The sequence below is a fragment of the Emiliania huxleyi genome (assembly GCF_000372725.1).
Source record: "Emiliania huxleyi CCMP1516 unplaced genomic scaffold EMIHUscaffold_89, whole genome shotgun sequence".
Lineage (NCBI taxonomy): Eukaryota > Haptophyta > Isochrysidales > Noelaerhabdaceae > Emiliania > Emiliania huxleyi.
The window spans coordinates 145,750-164,154 of NW_005195368.1; the positions used below are offsets into that span (position 1 = coordinate 145,750).

Genomic DNA, 18,405 nt, shown 5'->3' on the forward strand with positions numbered 1-18,405 from the left:
GGGTGGGGGGGCATTCCGATTTCCGTTCCATCTCTTCCATGCATGCTCGAAGTCGTAAAAAACACACCGGCGATGTGGCACTGCGACCTTTTTTTATACCGTGAAGAAACCAATTTTATATAAACCACCGGGAGTGGCGGCGTTGTGGAGAGACACTGGACGAGTCACGTGCTCTCGACGACCGCCCTCGCAGGCGGCGGCTCGTCGCAAGCCAAGCACACCTCGCCCCCTCCCCCACGCAGCGCCTGCTTGGCCTCCGCCCATCCGCGCAGCTCCGAGCGCGAGAGGAGAACGTCGCGCGCGGCGCAGTACGCCGCCGGCTCGAGCCGGCGGCGCTTCAGGCTGCGGTAGCTGCCGCCCTCCCCCAGAGCGGCCTCGACCTCTGCCGCTGCCGGAGGACGACCCAACACCGCGAGGGAGCGAGGCGCGCGGGCCGCAGCCTCGCAAGCGGCCCACAGCCGCACGAACGAGCGCAGCATCGCCGCGCTGCAGACGCGGCTGGCAGCGGCGGGGGCGCCTAGTACCATACCTCCAGAGTACCGAATCCAGTGTGGGTTCAGTCCCGTGGGTGGTGCGGTAGCACGCGCCGGCGTCGAGCAGCTCTGGCTCTGCGTCGCCAGCCTACGTGCTGAAGACGCCGTCATCGGGGGGCGGGAGTACGGTATTGTGGCGAGTATTCGGGGCACCGCGTGAAGACGAGCGACACACATCACAGTGAGTACGGCTGATACGGCCGAAAGCGGCGGAGTCCGTGTCCCCTGGAGTACAAGAGTACGTGGATTCCGCTTCTAGGGCCGCGAGCCGCAGCACGCATCTCCCCCACCTCTCCCCCATATCTCCACATATCTTGCTTCTAGGGTCGCCAGCCGCCCAGCAGAGGCCGCGCGCCTATGTCATGTGATTGGATTTGGGTGCCGGGGTTGGTAGGGTGCCAAGGCGAGGCCGCGCGCCTCGTCGAAGGTCGCGTGCCGCCCGCGGCTGCCTCCCGTCGCGATGGCGCCCTCGTCGAGCTTCACCTGCGGCAACATAAAGAATATAACGCGGCCCCGCGCATTTCTTTTTCTCTTCGAGCTGAACCTGCGGCATTCAGAATCAAACAGGGCGCGCGCCGCGGCTGTATTGCTTTTGTATCGGCGTTCTCGTCGAGCTTGGCGTGCACCCGAGCTCACCCGAGCTCACTCGAGATTGCTCCGAGATGGCTCTATATGGCGCCCTCGGCTGATCTCTCGGCTCATCTCGGCTCATCTCGGGTACTCTTGACCGAAGTGCAAAGCATGCTCGGGTGTGCCACGCCGTAGCCCTTCGGTAGGGAGGAGACGCCGCCACCGCCACCGCCTCCGCCGCCCCTGCCGCCGCCACCGCCGCCGCCGCCGCCGCCGCCACCCCCGCCGCCACCCCCGCCCCCGCCGCCTCCGCCCTCGCCGCCGCGCCCCTCAACAGCGCGGGCGGCGGCGCGGCGATGCCGCCGCCCGCCCGCCGGCGAGGAGAGGCTGCCGATGCGGCAGCAGAGCGCTCTCTCGAGGTGAAGCCGCGAGTACCTAAGGTAAGAGAGGGGGAGAGAGGGGGAGAGAGGGGGAGAGGTGTGCCGTCCCTTGAACGTGCTCGCCTTGATGTAGTGAGGGTAAGGTGAGGTAATGTCACTCCACACACACACGAGGTGGCGGGGCAAGGGCCAAGCTAGTCCCTCGCGACTCCACGTCTAGACGACAGGAGCCGCACGGCATTCAAAGTGCAAGGCCCAGTGTGTGTGTGTGGGCGTGTGTGTGTGTGTGGGGGGGGGGGGCGGTGTGTGTGCGTGTGTGCGTGTGCGTGTGTGTGTGTGTGTGTGTGTGTGTGTGTGTGTGTGTGTGTGTGTGTGTGTGTGCGTGTGTGTGTGTGTGTGTGTGTGTGTGTGTGTGTGTGTGGGCGGTGTGTGTGTGTGTGTGTGTGTGTGTGTGTGTGTGTGTGTGTGTGTGTGTGTGTGTGTGTGTGTGTGTGTGTGTGTGTGTGTGTGTGTGCGTGCGTGTGAGTGTGTCAGTGGCTGTACCTCCGCCCGACGACGACACTGCGCAGGTACAGCGGCCCGAAGAAGTGCGCCAGCAGCGCGCCCTGCATGTCAGGTGGAGATATGGGGAGATATGGGGAGATAGCGCTTGCATGTCATGCGGAGATCTGGGGAGACCTGGGGAGATCTAGGGAGATAGCGCCTGCAGGCCGAGCAGGTTCCAACGGCAGATCTTGTCGGAGCAAGAGAGGATCACGCCGAGACCCGACCCGACCGGCGCCGTGCCTGTTCCGAGGCTCTTTGCTTGCGGCGCCTGAGTTCTTTCTTTGTGGGGCGCCCGCGGACCCGCCCTGGCGCCGCGCCTATTCCCACCTCTCCTTTTCGCCCTCGCCGTTTTCTTTCTCAGCCCGCGGCCCGGCCGCAGTGCCTGATGCGCAGATCTGCGCCCCGCCTCCGCCGCCGCCACCGGCCTGCGACGCACTGCTGCCCTCTCCGACTCCGTGCGAGGCGCCGCCCTCTCCCGCGCCTTGCGTAGTGAATGAGGAACGGGATGAGCAGTTGGTCAGCAGTTAGCCAGGCGCCGCCCTCTCCGGCGCCAGGCTCGCGCTTGACCGAGAGCGAGAGCATGCCCTCGGCGCGGGCGTGCTTGGGCGCGTGCAGGGGCGCGTGCCGCGCCTATTTCATTTTCCTTGGATTGGGGTACCGCGGTTGGTAGGGTACCGCTCCGGCGAGGCGCGTGTCGCGCCGGCGGCGGCGGCTCGAGCGGTGCGGCGGTCTCCTCGGCGAGCACGGGCTCGCACCTCGCCCAGCGGCGGAGTTGATGAGTAGTTCATTAGCAGTTAGCTAGTCGTTAGTAGCGAGCAGCAGCTACTCCGCAGCTACTCCGCACTTTATCCGTCGCACCTCGCCCAGCGGCGGACGGACGCGTTGCCGCACGGCGCGGAGGAGGTGTACAGGTGGAGGCTGACGCCAGGACGCAGCGACCACGTGCCGCCAGCCTCCGCCGGAGGCGACAGCAGCGCCGCGACTTGCGCGCCGTCGCCGTCACCGCCACCGCCTCCGTCACCGTCACCGTCACCGCCTCCGCCTCTGTCTCGAACGCCGCCTCCGTCTCCGCCTCCGCTGCAGCCACTGCCGCCGCCGCCGCCGCCGCCACTGCCGTCACTGCCGCCGTCGCCGCTGTCTCCGCCGCCGACCGCGCGGAGAAGAGCCACCTGCAGGGCTCGCTGCAGCCCACGCCGTGCGAGCACCTCGGCATGGCAGTCGCGGATGGATGTCCCGGCTCGGTCGGCAGCGACGGCCGCCGCGCGCGCAAACTTGGTCCCCGCGCCGACCGACAGCACGGTCAGCCGTGGCGTGCCCCCGTCTGGCGGCGAGTCCAGCGCCACGACGGCAGCCATGCAGGTCTGCGTGTACTGCACCTGCGCGCGCTCGCACAGCGCACGGAACGTGTCGATGCTGAGCCGAGCGACGGCGTCCGCAAAGGCGCAGCTCGCCACACGGCTCTTCTCCGCCGAGCGGACGGCGGGCGGTGCCAGAGGAGCGGCGGGCAGACCTCGGCGACGCAGCGCGCGGCGCCAGAGCGAGGCGAGCAGGAAGCCGAAGCCGCCGAGCGCGAGAAGCGCAAAGCGGGGTGACCTGGCCAGGTCACAGCGGCGGTGCGCGATCTCGGCCAGCTTGTGCCGTGGCGGGGACGGTGCGAGGAACGACATCGTTGTGCGATCCGGCAAGAAGGAGAAACCACCCTGGGAGTGCACCATTCAGAGCCATAAGTGTTTGTTTGTTTGGCTTGAGCCAAGCAGGCACACCCGCGCGCGAGCGATTAGGCCAGGCCCGAAGCCTGACTCAAGCCAAGAGGCGCAGCGAAGCGCTAACGCGGGCCATCGTGGCCGCGGTGCAGCCCCGCACGGGTTTAGTGCGCGAGATGCGCTCGCTCGGGCGACGGAGGAGCCGGAGGCGGGCGGAACTCGGCCGGGGCGAGGCCTGACCGCAGCGTCTCGCGCCACGCAGCGCGATCAGCCGCGAGTAGATGCCAGCGCGCCGAGTCGATGCCGAATTTCGCGAGTGCCTTGAAGATCGACCGCCCGAGGTCAGCAGCGTGTCCTGCTTCTCGGTGTCGAGCCGCGCGTCGAGCTGGGCCGCGAGCGACGTGCCGCGCGTCCGCAGCCCGGAGAGGAGGGCGCGCAGCGAGCCTAGGTTCCCCTCGGCTAGCTTTGCGAGCTGGGCTGGGCGCAACGCGCCGCTCATAAGCTCCCCTCGTTTTTACGCCGCATCTTTGGCCAGAAAGAAGAATTTGGTCGCGCACTACGAATTCTACGAACCACGCGTGCCGTCCTCCCATCCCTCCCTTGGGTTGTCTGTTTTCTTTCTTTCTTTCTTTATCACGCCCCTCCCACAGCAGACTGGCCCGGATACAAATGGCATCGACAAATGGCTCGGCGCTTGACTTAAATTAACTGTGATCCGCGCACCGCGCGCGCGCGCGGGTTGAGCTCTATCCTGTATCCAGTCACACACAGACAGCGGCGTGCCCGTCCGTGCCGTGGTCCTCCCATCCGCATCCCCCTTCCCGCCTCCGTTTGCCCTTTCGGCTTTCGCTTTCCTTGTTCTTCTATTTTGGCCAGGTCGCCACAGGTGTGGAGTGTGGTACGGCGAGAGTCGAGAGGTACGGCTAGTGACAGTCTCTACGGTACGTAGTGAGTAGTGTACGGCGCGCACCAGTACCGGGGGCTCACTGACTCCGCACAGTGTTACAACTGACAGTTCGCCGCGTATAGAGTTGTTGGCTACACACAGTCTCTTCCGAGCTTGGCTGTTGGCCGCGCCGCGTCGCTGCGAGGAAATTATCCGAATCGCAAACCCCAAAGTGCACAAACCCCGCCAAACCCGCCCCCTCCTCAAGGCACTCACTCGGCAGCCGGCAGCGGCACGTCTGTGCAGAAGCCCGACTGCGCGCAGCGGACGCAGCCAGTGACGTGCGCGCAGTCCACGTCGCTCTCGCACGCAGGGCCGTGCTCGCCATGCCTAAGGTAAGGGAGGGTAAGGTACACTTCTCCACGCACGAGGTGGCGGGGCAAGGGCCAGGCTAGTCCCTCGCGACTCCTCTTCTAGACGACAGGAGCCCCACGGCATTAACAGTGCAAGGCCCGGTGCGCGTGGGTGAGCGGTGTGTGTGTGTGTGTGTGTGTGTGTGTGTGTGTGTGTGTGTGTGTGTGTGTTGGCCGTTTGCATGCAGCGTCGACCGCATGAATGGTGGGGGTTTTGAGGCTTTGGGTGGTCACGTCGGGGGCGCCAGGGCGACATGCACATGCGGGACGTGTGATTCGTGGTAGGCTTGGCATCTTGCTCGCCACGCCGGCAAGCGGCGGGCGGCGTCGGCGGCCGCTTCCCCCGGCAGAGGGAGGGGAAGGCGTCGACGGGCGCGAGCCTGGGGGAATCAACCGGGGGAATCAAGCGGGGGAGGTGAGAGCAGCGGTGCGGTCGAGCTGCGGGGAGGCGGTGAGTTCTGCAAGTGTGGGAGTCGCGACGGGTGCAAGAGCTCGCGGGCAGGGGACCCTCTCATAGGTACCCTCTCCGAGCAGAGGGCGACCATCCCCTCCGCGTGTGCTGTGCGTGTGCTGGGGCAGACGGTACGTGGCTGCTTGCAAGGGGGGGGGGGGGGGGGGGGACCCCCTCTACTTCCCGTCTTCCGCATCGACACAGGGGGGAGCCTCCCCCGCCCGTCGTCCGAGGGGCCTATTCACAGCCGGGGGGCCGTGAACGGGGTCTCCCCGGGGAGCCCGCACCGGCCGTCGTCGTGAGGCGCAGGCGGAGAGCTCTAGCTGCGAGTGAGGCGGGTCGACAGTGCGCAGCGGGTAGCCCGCCTAGGGCCGGGGGGTACGGCCGGTGGTGGAGGGGGGTGAGGCCGGCGGGGAGGGCGGAGGGGACGGAGGCGGCGGCGAGGGAGGCGGAGGCGGGGGCGGCGGAGGCGAGGGGGGAGGCGGTGGCGATGGTGGGGGCGATGGTGGGGGCGATGGTGGGGGCGATGGTGGGGGCGACTTCCGGTTTGGCTCCGAGGCAGGGGTGGGGATAGAGGTCAGGGTCTCCAGGGGCAGGGCTTGGGGTAGGGTCTGGGGTCCCGGGTAGGGCTAGGGTGACAGTGTGGCCCTCCTGCTTGAGCGCGGCGGTCATGTCTGCTAGGGAGCCGCCCTTCTGGCGCTCCGCCGACAGCAGGGCGAGCGGTGCGGAGGAGAGGTTGCAGACCTGCGAGGGGAAGGGCTGGGTGCGGACGGGCTACTGGCTGTTTGCGAACAGGTCTACCCGGCAGGCAGAGAACGGGGTCTGTGGGACTACTGGCAGACTCGAGCGAACGCGGTTCTGTGGGTGGACTGGCTGCCAGACTTTTGCGAGGGGGTCTGTGGGACTCCTGAGGCAGACTCGCACCGCACGCCACATCCAGCCTGCCGCCTCTTACATCACACCCCGTCCTCTCAGAGCGATTGGGGTTCTGTGGGTCTTGGCTGCAGACTTGGGCGAAGAAGTCGTCCGCGTCCGCGGCGCCGGCGCAAGTGCCGTGCTTCGACCACTCGTGCTGCTCGAACTCGAGCTGAGGCGGGGGCGGGAGGGGAGGGAGGGAGGGCGGACCACGCGTTCGGCCGGAGCATGTGTGGTGTGCTACCGCGGGCGGGAGTGCGAGCGCGGCGAGAGCGGCGAGAGCGGCACGGCGATCAGTATATCTACAGAGCCGGCGCCTGGTGGGCCCGCTCGGCGGCGGGCGCTGCGTAGCACGGGTAGAGGCGCGTCGGCGACGCGGCCGACACGCGCGGAGGGATGCAGGCCGACGAGCCGTACTCGCCCACCTGCGGCCACAGCCCGTGGACAGACGGATGCGCGTGGTGGTAGTAGCCGCCGCCGTAGCCAGTCTCGAGGGTGAGGACGCCGCAGAGCGGCACGCCCTCGCCACAGTCCATCTTGCCATCGCGACGCGGCGTCCCTCCTCCGGGGAGAGGCACGTCCGTGCAAAAGCCCGACTGTGCGCAACGGACACAATACTCGACGCCGGCGCAATCGGCGTCGCCCGCGCACCGCGGTCCGTGCTGGCCGCGCCGGCAGACCTCGCCCTCGCTCGAAGCCCAGGCGAGCAACATCGCGAGAGCGGGCATGGGGCTGAGGGATTTCGGGGAGGCCCAGTGGGATGGGTGGGAGGAGGTGGCGGCGGTCCGAGGGGCGGCTGTCCGAGGGCGGAACAGCGCCAAACTGTGAATAACGTGTGGGCCCTCAGCGGAGCTGGGAAGAGGACCGCCGCAAGCGGCGTGGCGTGGAGCGGTTGAGCATCCCTCCGGGGGCCCCTCTGCGCCGGGGAGGCGTTGTTGGAGGCTAGGACGCAAGCGTCCGTCGCCCTTTTCAAACTCGGGGCCCACTCCGCTACGCTCCGACCCGAATTTGGAGGGCCTGAAAGTTTAAGGTGTTGCTGCGCAAAAGGGGTCGGACACAGGGCGCAGCTCATGCTAAGAGCTAGAAGGGGAGATGGAGAGAACAACCACCCTGTCCCGTTATTGCGTACACCAACACCACAAAGCTCTCTCTCTCCTGCTCCTTCCTCACACTCAGGGGGCGGTCACGACTACCGAGTTCCTAGAGCCTAGCTGCCACGTTCAAAACCAGGACGGCGACAGTGATGGTGCTATCACGGGCATGGTCAGGGGAAAGTGGAGCGGGGGGGGCGAGCGTCAGCCAGCCAGGTACGGGATAGTAGAGCAGGCGCTTTGTGGGTGGCGGTGGGCGGCGGCGCTGGGTGGCCGGCCGAATCGTTAGCTGAGCTCCTCCCTCAAGCTCGATCACGCATGACGCACGTAACCTGACAACGTCGGCGAGCTTCTGGATCAGGTTAGGTTGCTGGAGCACCTCCAACTCCTCCTCTGAGTCAGACACGCCAACGTCGACGACTGCGGACGCGCACGTCGTCCATTCTGAGCGCCGCCTCGCTGCTCTCCATAAAGAGGGGCTCGCTGGTCAAGAGGTCGTCGTTCGTCCCGGCGGCAGCCGACGTGCAGCAGGAGATCGACATGAAGCTGGGCGGCGAGGCGGACGCCGCCCGCCCGCCCTCTCGCTCGATTGTCGTCACCGGCCCCCAAAGTGGCGGCAAGTCGACCTTCATCTGGCAGCTCAACATACTATTTTCGGTGGAGGCGGCGGAGAGTGAGCGGCTCAAGTACAAGAAGGAGTTGCATAAGACCGCTCTCCTCGCCGTGCAGATCCTCCTCAGCTCCATCGACGAGGGGGAGCGCGCACGCCCGAGGCCACGGCCGTCCTCTCGCTCTGGCGGCGTGCGCCAATCACTCCCGACGTCGCCGCCAACATCTCGGCCGCGTGTTCGAACGAGCGTGCGCAGGCGGCGCTGGGTGAGCTCTCCGACCTAGCCGCCCGCCAGGCGTGCTCCTACTTCCTCTCTCGCATGTCCGACCTCGCCTCCCCCGTCTTTGTGCCGAACCCGGCCGACCTGCTCTACCTCGACGTTCGCACCGCCGGCAGGCAGGAGACGCGGCTGACGGGGACGCCGGGCGGGCCACTGAGCGTGGTCGAGATGAGCATCGAGGACTTTCGGCAGGTGAACGCGGTGATCCTCTGGTGCGCTTGGCGTCTCCTTTCCCTGAGCCTCTTTCCTCTCTGCCCCCCGGCCTCCCTGTGCAGTTTGCGTCGAGCGAGGAGCGAGACGCGCGCGTTGCCGCCGTAATCTACGTGGACTCCGTCATGGATGGGAACGAAGAGCTTGCCGGATACCGGTGGCAGGAGGTCAGGGGACTCGCCTGCGACGCGGCGCTGCCCGCCTCGGTCCCTCCCTGCCGGTTGGGCGTTCCCTGGTTTGTTGGATCTTGATCTTCTTGCTGCCACGGTCGTGTAGGTCATCCTCAGCAAGTCAGACCTGGTCGCGCTGCAGGGCTCCAGCGCGGTGCCTGAGCGGGAGGTGCTGCTGCCACGCTTCGGCGCGCCGGCGAAGGCGGTCTCGCTGCACAACGGCCTTGCCACGCGCGCTGCCTCGTTTCGAGCTGGTGGGCGAGATGACCGGAGATTGACTCGAGATTGGATCTCCTCTAGGCGCGCCGTGTTCCTCGAGCTGATGAGCGGCCCGCTGCAGCTCTCAAGCAGCGACGACGCGGCAGCCCTCGAGGAGGGATGCTACCTCGGCCTCGCCTTCTTCTGCGCCGGCGGAGAGGGCGACGATCGGGTGCTGCTGCAGCAGCGCGCCATCCCTCACACCCTGATCACGAGATACTCTTGCGAGTTAAGATCAGGTGTTCTGACCCCCCCCCCCCAAAGGGTAGCTACTCTCCAAAGTTTGCTACATGCACAGAGATTGAGATAGATGGACACGCTAGGCCGTACACCGTTTGTGTGTGGAGAAGGTACTTACCTTACCCCTTACCTCTTCTCTAGAGCCGTACCAGAGTCACGTCCCCGGGTGTATCACCCACGGACAGTCTCACACACAGTCTCACCCACCGCCCACCTACGCGCCACGCGATGTCGCGAGCCTAATCCATCCTTCCCTTCTTGCCAGCGACTGCCATGAGCCTCGGCGGGTCCGTGCTTTAGATACGGTGCAACGTGCCTGCAAGGACCCGGGTGGCGCCGAGGAGGAGGAGGGCAATATGCTGGTACAATGCGGCTATGGCGGACCGGCCCGGGAGCTGCTTCGGTGCCACCGCGCGCCTTTTCGTGGCGTTCCGCTGCTTCATGATCCGTCCAGATGCGCCCAGCGAGGCAGTGTACACCTGCCTCGGCACTCTCAGATGCCCAGGTACAGGGCCCAGGTGGCACCACTGAGGAGCAGGGCGACATGGAGGACAACGACGAGCGTGATCGCAGGGGCTGAGAGCTCCGGCGGTGTCGAGGCTGTGGCAAACCAGCCTGGGAGCTGCTCCGGTGCTGCCAACGTCACATAGGCGAGCAAGGCGAAGGTGAGGCTGACGAGGACTATGAGGCGGCGGCCCTTACGCACCTCGGCCTGAAGCGCATCAGCCGCGGCAGTCGTCGTGCGCCGCAGCTGCTCGAGCTCAGCCTGGCTTTCAGCGAGTCTTGCCTCGAGGGCTCCCTTAGCTTCGGCTTCGGCCTCAAATCGCGCTTCAAGCTCGTTGACGTCGCGCTTCAAGCTATTGACTCGAGCGGTTTCGGCCGCGAGAGCTCGCTTTGCGTCGGCTTTGGCTTCGGTGAGCTCAGCACGTTGCCCAGCAGTCGCGTCGGCGTGGAAGCACCGCGCCCAGTCTGAGAACTCCGCGGTCGAAAAAGCCTGCGATGCCGGCCGAAGTCGCCCGGACCTGGTCGAGCGTTGCGGAATCCTGGGGCAGGCCGAAGAACACCTCGTACGCATGCAGTGCGCGCTCCTCTGCCGACGGCTCGAGCCGCGGAGACCTCGATAGCGCATACTTGGCGCCGGAGATGACCAGGAAAATGTCGAGGCGGTACCCCGGGTGTGGCGCTACCATCGTTGGGATAGCTTCACATGCGCGAAAATGAAGGAGGGAATCGTTGTTGGATGCCTGCTCAAGGTTGTCGCAATGGCGAGCGATGACGAGGGACTCACGCTCAGCGTGACGAGCAAGCTCAGGGAGTTTACGGCGCTCGGATACCCCTCACACGTGCTTAATGGGGCTATCGGGCGCGCGTTTGCCCGGACAAGAGACGAGCGGCTCCTTCGGGCCAGACTATGTTCACAACGGTGGGAGGCCAACCTCTAGCCATGTGAACCAAAAAGAAAAATATATTCTCAAAGCCAGTCAGAGCACCGTCCAAAGGCGGGTGCTGTCGACTAAGGGACAATCTTGTCTGTCGGCAGCCGAACTTGTGATGGGACACCCTCGGAATCCAACTGCGTACTACTTGGCTAGCACGCTATTGGCATACCGACGGCTAAGGCCGAAATCGGTTCACACCTGCTCTTGCAGGTGTGAACACAAAGGATTCGCTGTATCTACTCAACTGCTCCGCTTACACTTACCTGTGAAGTGTGAACAGCGGATTTTGAATCAGCGTTCTCCTTGAACGATATCGGTGTCGAAACACCGCTCTGACAGCGCTCACAGCTACGCCAAACTGTGAAGACTATATAGTCGAGCGCGTCGGAGAGGTGTTTCGACACCGAGTGTTTGAACGTTTGAATAACGTGTGGGCCCTCAGCGGAGCTGGGAAGAGGACCGCCGCAAGCGGCGTGGCGTGGAGCGGTTGAGATTCCTCCGGGGGCCCCTCTGCGCCGGGGAGGCGTTGTTGGAGGCTAGGACGCAAGCGTCCGTCGCCCTTTTCAAACTCGGGGCCCACTCCGCTACGCTCCGTCCGACCCGAATTTGGAGGGCCTGAAAGTTTAAGGTGTTGCTGCGCAAAAGGGGTCGGACACAGGGCGCAGCTCATGCTAAGAGCTAGAAGGGGAGCTAGAGAGAACGACTACCCTGTTCCCGTTATTGCGTACACCAACAACACAAAGCTCTCTCTCTCCTGCTCCTCACACTCAGGGGGGGCGGTCACGACTACCGAGTCCCAGAGCCTAGCTGCCACGTTCAAAACCAGGACGGCGACAGTGATGGTGCTATCACGGGCATGGTCAGGGGAAAGTGGAGCGGGGGGGGGCGAGCGTCAGCCAGCCAGGTACGGGATAGTAGAGCAGGCGCTTTGTGGGTGGCGGTGGGCGGCGGCGCTGGGTGGCCGGCCGAATCGTTAGCTGAGCTCCTCCCTCAAGCTCGATCACGCATGACGCACGTAACCTGACAACGTCGGCGTACGGCGAGCTTCTGGATCAGGTTAGGTTGCTGGAGCACCTCCAACTCCTCCTCTGAGTCTGGAGGCTTGAGGCGGCTGCCGGGGTTTGGTTCCTTGCCGGTAGGGGTCGACTAACAACTAAAAATTTTACTAGGTGGGATGGCTGGCGCTGTTGACTTTTGCTGCGGAGGACGGAAGTGACGGCGGTTGACCGACTTCCGCGGCTAGATCCTAGAAGATATACCGCCACCTTTCTAGCACCTTTCTAGAGTGTGCCCTGCCGTGTCCGCCATCTCCCATCCTGTCCCTGTCCGCCATCTCCCATCCTGTGACCGTCCTAGCGTAAAGCACAAAACACTTATTGTGCTTTGAACACATTTTCATAAGATACATCACACTTGTGATTGTACAATTGTGATTGCACCGCATTGCGTGGCACGAGCCGGGCAAGACGCCAACGCTCCTCTGCTATGCGGCCCGCCCGGCCGCCTCACATCGCCGCCCCGATGCGTGCAGCCGAACCTTCTCCTCAAAAGCAGACTCGTCGGCCAGCCGATAAAAGACTGCTGGCGATGCGTCGCCACTACCAAGCGCGCCGCCTCCTCTCGTGCCGTCGGCTCCCGTTGCCTCCCCGCCGCCTAGCGCGCCGCCTCCTCTGCCATCGGCACCCCGCCGCCCGAAACAGACGGAGTTTTCCAATAGCAGCAAATGATAACACGATAGATCCACAAAGGATCACACTGAACCCTCGGACCTCACTCGTTGAGGTCGAGGGGGGCTGGCTAAAAAAAATGAAATATATTATGGACGTGCAAACTGCAAAGTACGAGTTGGCGGCCCTAAAGCTCTCGTGCGCTGCTCAGTCGGTAACATGACTTGCGCGCCCGTTCAGTCAGCCGCCGCCGCCGCTGGAGGGAATGCCCGTCGTGACGTTCAGCGCCGCGAGTGTGGCGCCAATCAAGATGCAATCGAGCTTCTTGTGCGGGTCGGTGATCTTGTCAAGCTCGACCACCACCTGCCGCACGTTGGTCGCGATGAACTGCGGCACCTTGCCTGCGCTGCTGTCGGTCACGGCGTGGACCATCGTAGTCTCGGCCGGGTGGCCCTTCTCGGCATCAAACGTCGCAGTGAACGGCACCTCCTTCTTGCCGAGCGCACTCTTCTTGCGAGAGATGGACTGCGGCGCCGTGGTGCAGCAGCCGACTCTCTCAGGCTCTGCGATCATCGCGCCGCCGGTGCCGTCTCTGCGTTGCCACCGCGCGCCAGCCTGGACCCCGCAGTTCATGAGGCTCGTGCAGGTGTAGGTCCCGTACGCCTGGCCGAGGACGCTCAGCTGGACGGGAGGCGGCGGCTGGAACGCGGTGGAGTAGCCGCCGATGGCGGAGCCGAAGAGAGCTCCTGGCGTCGACTTTGGGACCTCGCCCATGTCCAGGACGGCGATCCTGGTGCCGTCGGGTGTGACAAGCTCTGCGTGCAGGTGCCTGCCGCGCTTGGAAGACTGGAAGCGGAGCTTCATCACATCCGGGCCCGCGGCGACGCCGGGCTCGCCAGAGGTGACGGGCATCTCGCCAGCGACGCTCTGGTCGATCAAGCCGTCTGCCCCGGAGATGCTGCTGCTGCTCAGACCGAAGGTGACGCTGCGGCCCAGGTTGCCCAGCTGCGAGAGGGCGCTCGCCGCCGCCTTGGCCGCTTCGTCACTCGGCGGCAGCTGGACCTGAAACCTGTCGCCAGCGGCCAAACCGGCAGGGACAGCGACCTGCACTGGGCCGTTCGGGGTGACGGCTTGAATGGTCTGCCCCGCAACGGCGCCGTTCGGGACGACTAGCTCGAACGCCTGCATGTGAGCGCTGTCGAGGCGGACGCCTTGGTGCAACCCCAGGAAGAAGTCAGTGTTTTGTAGGCCTCCTAATGTATCTTTTGACGATTTTAGCTACTGGGAGAAAAGGGAGAGGAGGGTGTGTTGAGCAGGCCCCTATCTCTCTCAGGGCAAGGCTCCTAGCCTGTAGGGACGGTTCAGTAGCCCTGCATGTTTTTGCGCTGTCTCTAGCGAACCACGCGTGGTTTCTTTCTTTCTTTTGGCACCACACAAAAGAGATAGCGCGGTATTACACCATGGTACATATGCCCACCCATCTATCGACACCGACAACGCGTCTCCGGATCCTCCAGCGTCTTCCGCGTCTGTGGCGCAGGGGCTCACCACTCTCGCGCCCGCGCAGGCGTGGTCTCTTCTTGCGATGCGCTCTTCACTAAGCGGCACGCTCGACGAAGACACCCTTCAAAAGTAGAGCCCGGACAGGATCGCGTTGATGCCGACCACCCACATCTCCTTGGCCTCGGCCGTCGGCGCCATCAGAGTCAGCGTGCGCGACTCGAGCGTCACCTGAGGGAAAGGTGAGCGAAGGGAAGGGAAAATTCTCACCGCTGCTGTAGTGTGGGGCGGGGGTGGGCTGTCTCCGCGTACAAGAGGCATTGAAGGTGCAAAAAGCCCGGTGCGCGTGAGTGACGAGGTGTGTGTGCGTGTCAGTCAGGAGGGGGGGGGGGGGCGTTGTCACGCCTCGAAGCAGCGCGCTCGCTCGGCCGCGTCGAGGTGCGCAACGTGGCGGCGGCACTCGTCCGCCCTCACCAGCTGGCCCTCGCGCCGGCGCGAGGCCTGGCGGGTCGAGGCGGCGTCCGCAGCCCACGCGAGGGTGCCGCACCTAAAGGTGCAAGGGAAGGTAACTGAAGGCTGGCACGATTTGAACTTTGTGAGAGCACGGCATGGTCAAAGTGTTGTCGGCGCATCGCGCGAATCCGGAGTGCAATCCGCAGCTGCGGGACAAAGCCGGACCCGTGTCTTCTAGCACTACTGGGAGCCTCCTAGAAGGGCGGGCGGCGGCGAGAAGGAGGCGGGCGGCGAGGAGGGCGGCGAGCGCAAGCGCCACAAGAAGCGCGAGCGGCGCCGCGACGAGGGGAGCGACGACGACGACGAGCGGCGCAAGCGCAAGAAGGAGAAGCGGGATCGCCGCCGCCGCGAGAAGGAGGCGGGCGAGGCCTCCGAGAGCGGCTAGCTCGGTAGCTCCCTCCCCCGCAGTGCACAGAGCGCGCAGAGGCTGGAGGCTGGCACAGCCGCGCAGCGCGCAGGCGCTGGTGTGTGGTGAGTTGTGGCGAGTCTCGCCTCTCTGCGTCTGGCGGCTTGGTGCTACTATCAGTCGTTATCAATCGATGTAAATACGAAGTACGATCCCTGCTACAGCCTCTATACTCTACGTAACGTACACGAGAGGGGCCACACGAGCATCGCGCTGGATGGTGTACGGCTGTCGCACCGCACTGCACACATTGCACCACACCAGTAGAGTTCCGTCACGCGCCCCCCCGACCTCGGGACCGACCGCCGAGCGGATCATTGCGTGTCTACCGCCAACCCAGTACCGCGGCTGTGCGGCGGTCCACGCACAGGTTGCCACAGCAATGACAATGGAAGTAGACAAATAACCTGGGTTCAAAACTACAGCGAGACAAGGCCGAAGAACGCCCTCTCCGTTGCCATCGGGGGTGCCATCACCTCCCACGCATTCGTAGCCAGATCGTACCGCTCCACCGAGTTGAGATAGAGAAAGCCGTCGCTCTCGTCGCACATGCAGCCGCCCACAGCGTACAGATTGCCGTCGAGCACCGCTGCGCCTGGACCCTGCCGCCCCTTCGCCATCGGCGCGACGACCTCCCATGCGTTTGTAGTCGGATCGTACCTCTCCACCGAGGTGGGGGTCTGCCCGGTGGCGCCGCCGCCCCCCACAGCGTACAGCTTCCCGTCGACGCCCACAAGACCGAAAGTGTCTCGCGCCGTCAGCAAGGGCGCCACCACCTCCCACGCATTCGTAGCCGGATCGTAGCGCTCCACCTCAGTGTGGGATTCTTCGCCATCCCAACCGCCTGCCGCATACAGCTTGCCATCGAGCACGGCGACGCCAACGCGCGACCGCGCCGTGGACAACGGCGCCACAGCCTCCCACACATTCGCAACCGGGTCATAGCGCTCCACCGAGCTGAGCCAGCCGTCGTCGTCGTTGAAGCCTCCCACCGCGTACAACTTGCCGTCGAGCACCAACACCCCGAAGGTCTCGCGTGCCGTCAGCAGCCACGGCACCGTCTCCCACGCATTCGTAGCCGGATCGTACCGCTCCACCGAACGGAGCTGCACGTTGCCACCCACGCTGCCGCCTACCGCGTACAGCCTGCCGTCGAGCACCGCCGCGCCGAGATCGTGCCGCGCCGTTGTCATCGACCTCACTGCCTCCCACGCGCTCGTCGCCGGGTCGTACCGCTCGACCGAACTGAGGACCGCCGAGGCGCCGGGGCCAGACAAGCCGCCCACAGCATACAACTTCATCCCTCCGGTGCGAGGCCGCGGCCGGGCTGTGCTCATGATGGCCAAGCCCGGCGCCTCGAGAAGCATCTGCTTCCCGACCCGTGTGTCGAGCAGCGGCTCTTCCATGACCACGCCGTTGAGAAACTCGCGCGGAAGCAGCGCGAACCGCACACGCGAGAGCAGCGCCGCCACCTCCTCCTCGCCGGGCGGCGGGTCGTGTGCCTGCAGCCAGGCCACGCCAGCACGGTACACATCCTCCTCGCTCGCGCGCAGCCGGTCGTCCTCGAGCAGAGAGCGGACGATCGACGCTGGCGCCGCTGTCCACGCCTCCCCTCCCGCCACCACCTCGCCAAAGTTCGCGCGCGCAGCCTTGGCCGCCGCCTCTGCGAGCCGCGGCAGCCGCCCGATTCGGTCTGCCAGCTCCCAGACCGCGAGAGCGTTGGAGGCGGCGAGGCGCGACACGTATGCCTCCGCCGCAGCTTCGAGAAGCTCATCCATCTGCAGGAACGCCGCGCCCGCAAGCAGCTCGGCGAGCGCATCCTCGTCCGCCACCTCCGCCTCGCCCGTGTAGGCAAACTCGAGGCACGCTTTAAGACAGGCGGTCGAGAGAGCTGTGAGGTCAAGCGGGCCGCGGCAGTCGCCGGGCCACTTCCCAGACCACAACGTCTTGAAGTATTTGCTCGCGCCGACCAAAACGATCCTGTGCGCCCCGACTGTCTCGCCATCCGCCGACTCGAGCTCGACGTCGCACAGCTCTCCGGCGCGGAACTTGTCGACGGCGTCCCGATGCAGCGCCTGGCTACCGCCGCTGAGGAGGATGGCGGGCGAGGCGGCGGAGGCGGAGGGCGCGGAGCAGGAGGACGAGCGGGAGCGCTTCCGTGACATTGTGGCTCGTGAACGTCTTGGCCGGGGTTGTGTTTTTTCTCTTCTTTCTTGTTTTTGTGTGAACGCACAGACCTTCAAACAAAACAAACTCTCTCTCTCAGACCTTCGGGAGGCAAGAAAATGCACGGCCGATGGCCCCAAGATCGTGGCCGCGCTGCCACCCGCTCGAGAGACTGCGAAGAGAGATAGGAAGAGGCAGACTCCCTAGGGTGGGCGACGGCTAGCGCATCACACACCTCTCCTTAAAATCCCTGTGTGGTGGCGGCGTGCCTAGGGTGCCCACAGGACCCAAAAAAAGAAAGGAAAAAAGAAATGGGCCAACCCCGATCGCAGCACTTCGTGTTGCGTCCTCCTCGGTGCGTGCGGCGCGAGGCGAGCGCGACATGTGAGGGGTGCTGGCTCAGCGGCAGAAGCGGCGTTCTCAGAGCGATCCTCGCACGACACTAGGCAGGACTGGCGCACTGGCACTAACACTGAGAAGAAGAATGTCTCGAGGCATCGACTTTCGCACTGTCCCTCTGTGTTCGTGTGCGTCGCCCATCTCTCCCTGGAGATGACTGCTCTATTTATTTATTTATTTGGCTTTTTGCATCGAGCCATTTTCTACTGAATCGGGGGCTCCTCAGAGCTGAGGAGACTGAAACCGAACAAAAGTAAAGAAGCGAGGAATTTTCCCGGGCTCCTGCCGTTCTTAAAGTTCTTTTGTGTACGGTATTGAAAGCGGTATTGAAAGCTATACGGTATTGAAAGCGGCGAGCGGCGGGGCGCGGCGGGAGGGTGGACATATGTTCTATCGCGAGAAAAAGAATTCAATCACAATCTCGAATCTGCGCCGTCTCATCCAATCTGTACTGCTGTGCGTATCAAGCTGTAGCGAGAATTCAATCTGTGCACCGAGTGTACCGCGAGAAAAAGAATTCAAAACTCAAAAACGGGCTGGGTGGCCGCGGTGGCCTAAACCAACGCGACGTACTGTTCGTAGTCTGTACTGCTGTGCGTCTACTCTACGACTCATACGACGTTGACGTACCTCACCTCCAATCATGGTCCATGCTGTCTCCATGTGCTCTTGTGCTGTGAGCCTGAGTGTGTGTGGGAGCCCCGCTGTGCGCTGCCGCTACGCCGCCCACATGATGCGGGGCACGAGGCGCGCGACGGCGCCGAAGAGCGGCGTCGGCAGGTCGATCCAGTTGCAGATGAAGTAGTCGGGGACGAGAGAGAGGGCGGTGATGTTGAAGGCGACGCCTGTGCTCGAGAGCCGCGGACGCGTCGTGGGAGTGCGGCGGAACGTGTGGTGCACGTGTTACGACACGGGTGGAAGTTGTGTGGTTGTGTGGCGGAGGGGCGGTGCACGCGTGGCGTGCGTGTGGACCGGCCGCCGTGGCGTCCGTAAGGAGCGAGGCTGGTGGTGCCCCTCACCCCCCCTTCTCCTGCCCTCACCCCCCTCCTCCTGCCCTCA

At 64.7% G+C, this 18,405-nt stretch overlaps 6 protein-coding genes across 6 annotated transcripts; 1 reads left to right on the forward strand and 5 right to left on the reverse strand.

The window, feature by feature from the left end:
* Window positions 1-164: 164 nt before the first annotated feature.
* EMIHUDRAFT_220030 (hypothetical protein) lies at window positions 165-479 on the reverse strand (the record flags this gene model as incomplete). The annotated part of the gene is made up of 1 exon (XM_005757972.1): window positions 165-479. The coding sequence occupies one exon, from the start codon at window positions 477-479 to the stop codon at window positions 165-167; it is 315 nt and encodes a 104-aa protein (XP_005758029.1).
* Window positions 480-2,874: 2,395 nt separating this feature from the next.
* On the reverse strand, window positions 2,875-3,696 carry EMIHUDRAFT_220031 (hypothetical protein; the record flags this gene model as incomplete). The annotated part of the gene is made up of 2 exons (XM_005757973.1): window positions 2,875-2,982; window positions 3,235-3,696. 2 exons carry the CDS (start codon window positions 3,694-3,696, stop codon window positions 2,875-2,877), a joined length of 570 nt encoding a protein of 189 aa, XP_005758030.1.
* A 1,194-nt stretch (window positions 3,697-4,890) lies between these two features.
* EMIHUDRAFT_220032 (hypothetical protein) lies at window positions 4,891-7,110 on the reverse strand (the record flags this gene model as incomplete). Its single annotated transcript, XM_005757974.1, has 6 exons — window positions 4,891-5,008; window positions 5,539-5,579; window positions 5,770-5,847; window positions 6,122-6,226; window positions 6,492-6,569; window positions 6,823-7,110. 6 exons carry the CDS (start codon window positions 7,108-7,110, stop codon window positions 4,891-4,893), a joined length of 708 nt encoding a protein of 235 aa, XP_005758031.1.
* A 696-nt stretch (window positions 7,111-7,806) lies between these two features.
* On the forward strand, window positions 7,807-9,533 carry EMIHUDRAFT_220033 (hypothetical protein; the record flags this gene model as incomplete). Its single annotated transcript, XM_005757975.1, has 7 exons — window positions 7,807-7,815; window positions 7,963-8,289; window positions 8,355-8,579; window positions 8,654-8,794; window positions 8,865-9,001; window positions 9,059-9,188; window positions 9,522-9,533. The coding sequence occupies 7 exons, from the start codon at window positions 7,807-7,809 to the stop codon at window positions 9,531-9,533; spliced, it is 981 nt and encodes a 326-aa protein (XP_005758032.1).
* Window positions 9,534-12,525: 2,992 nt separating this feature from the next.
* On the reverse strand, window positions 12,526-13,567 carry EMIHUDRAFT_359885 (hypothetical protein). The gene has a single exon (XM_005757976.1). It carries the CDS (start codon window positions 13,548-13,550, stop codon window positions 12,603-12,605), a length of 948 nt encoding a protein of 315 aa, XP_005758033.1. The 5' UTR covers window positions 13,551-13,567; the 3' UTR covers window positions 12,526-12,602.
* Window positions 13,568-13,988: 421 nt separating this feature from the next.
* Window positions 13,989-16,946, reverse strand: EMIHUDRAFT_107259 (hypothetical protein; the record flags this gene model as incomplete). Its single annotated transcript, XM_005757977.1, has 3 exons — window positions 13,989-14,093; window positions 14,337-14,409; window positions 16,228-16,946. 3 exons carry the CDS (start codon window positions 16,944-16,946, stop codon window positions 13,989-13,991), a joined length of 897 nt encoding a protein of 298 aa, XP_005758034.1.
* Between the last annotated feature and the right edge of the window lie 1,459 nt (window positions 16,947-18,405).

Excerpts from the sequence above, each read along its gene's own strand:
- EMIHUDRAFT_359885 (XM_005757976.1), bottom strand. The coding sequence starts at position 13,550 with ATGCAGGCGTTCGAGCTAGTCGTCCCGAACGGCGCCGTTGCGGGGCAG.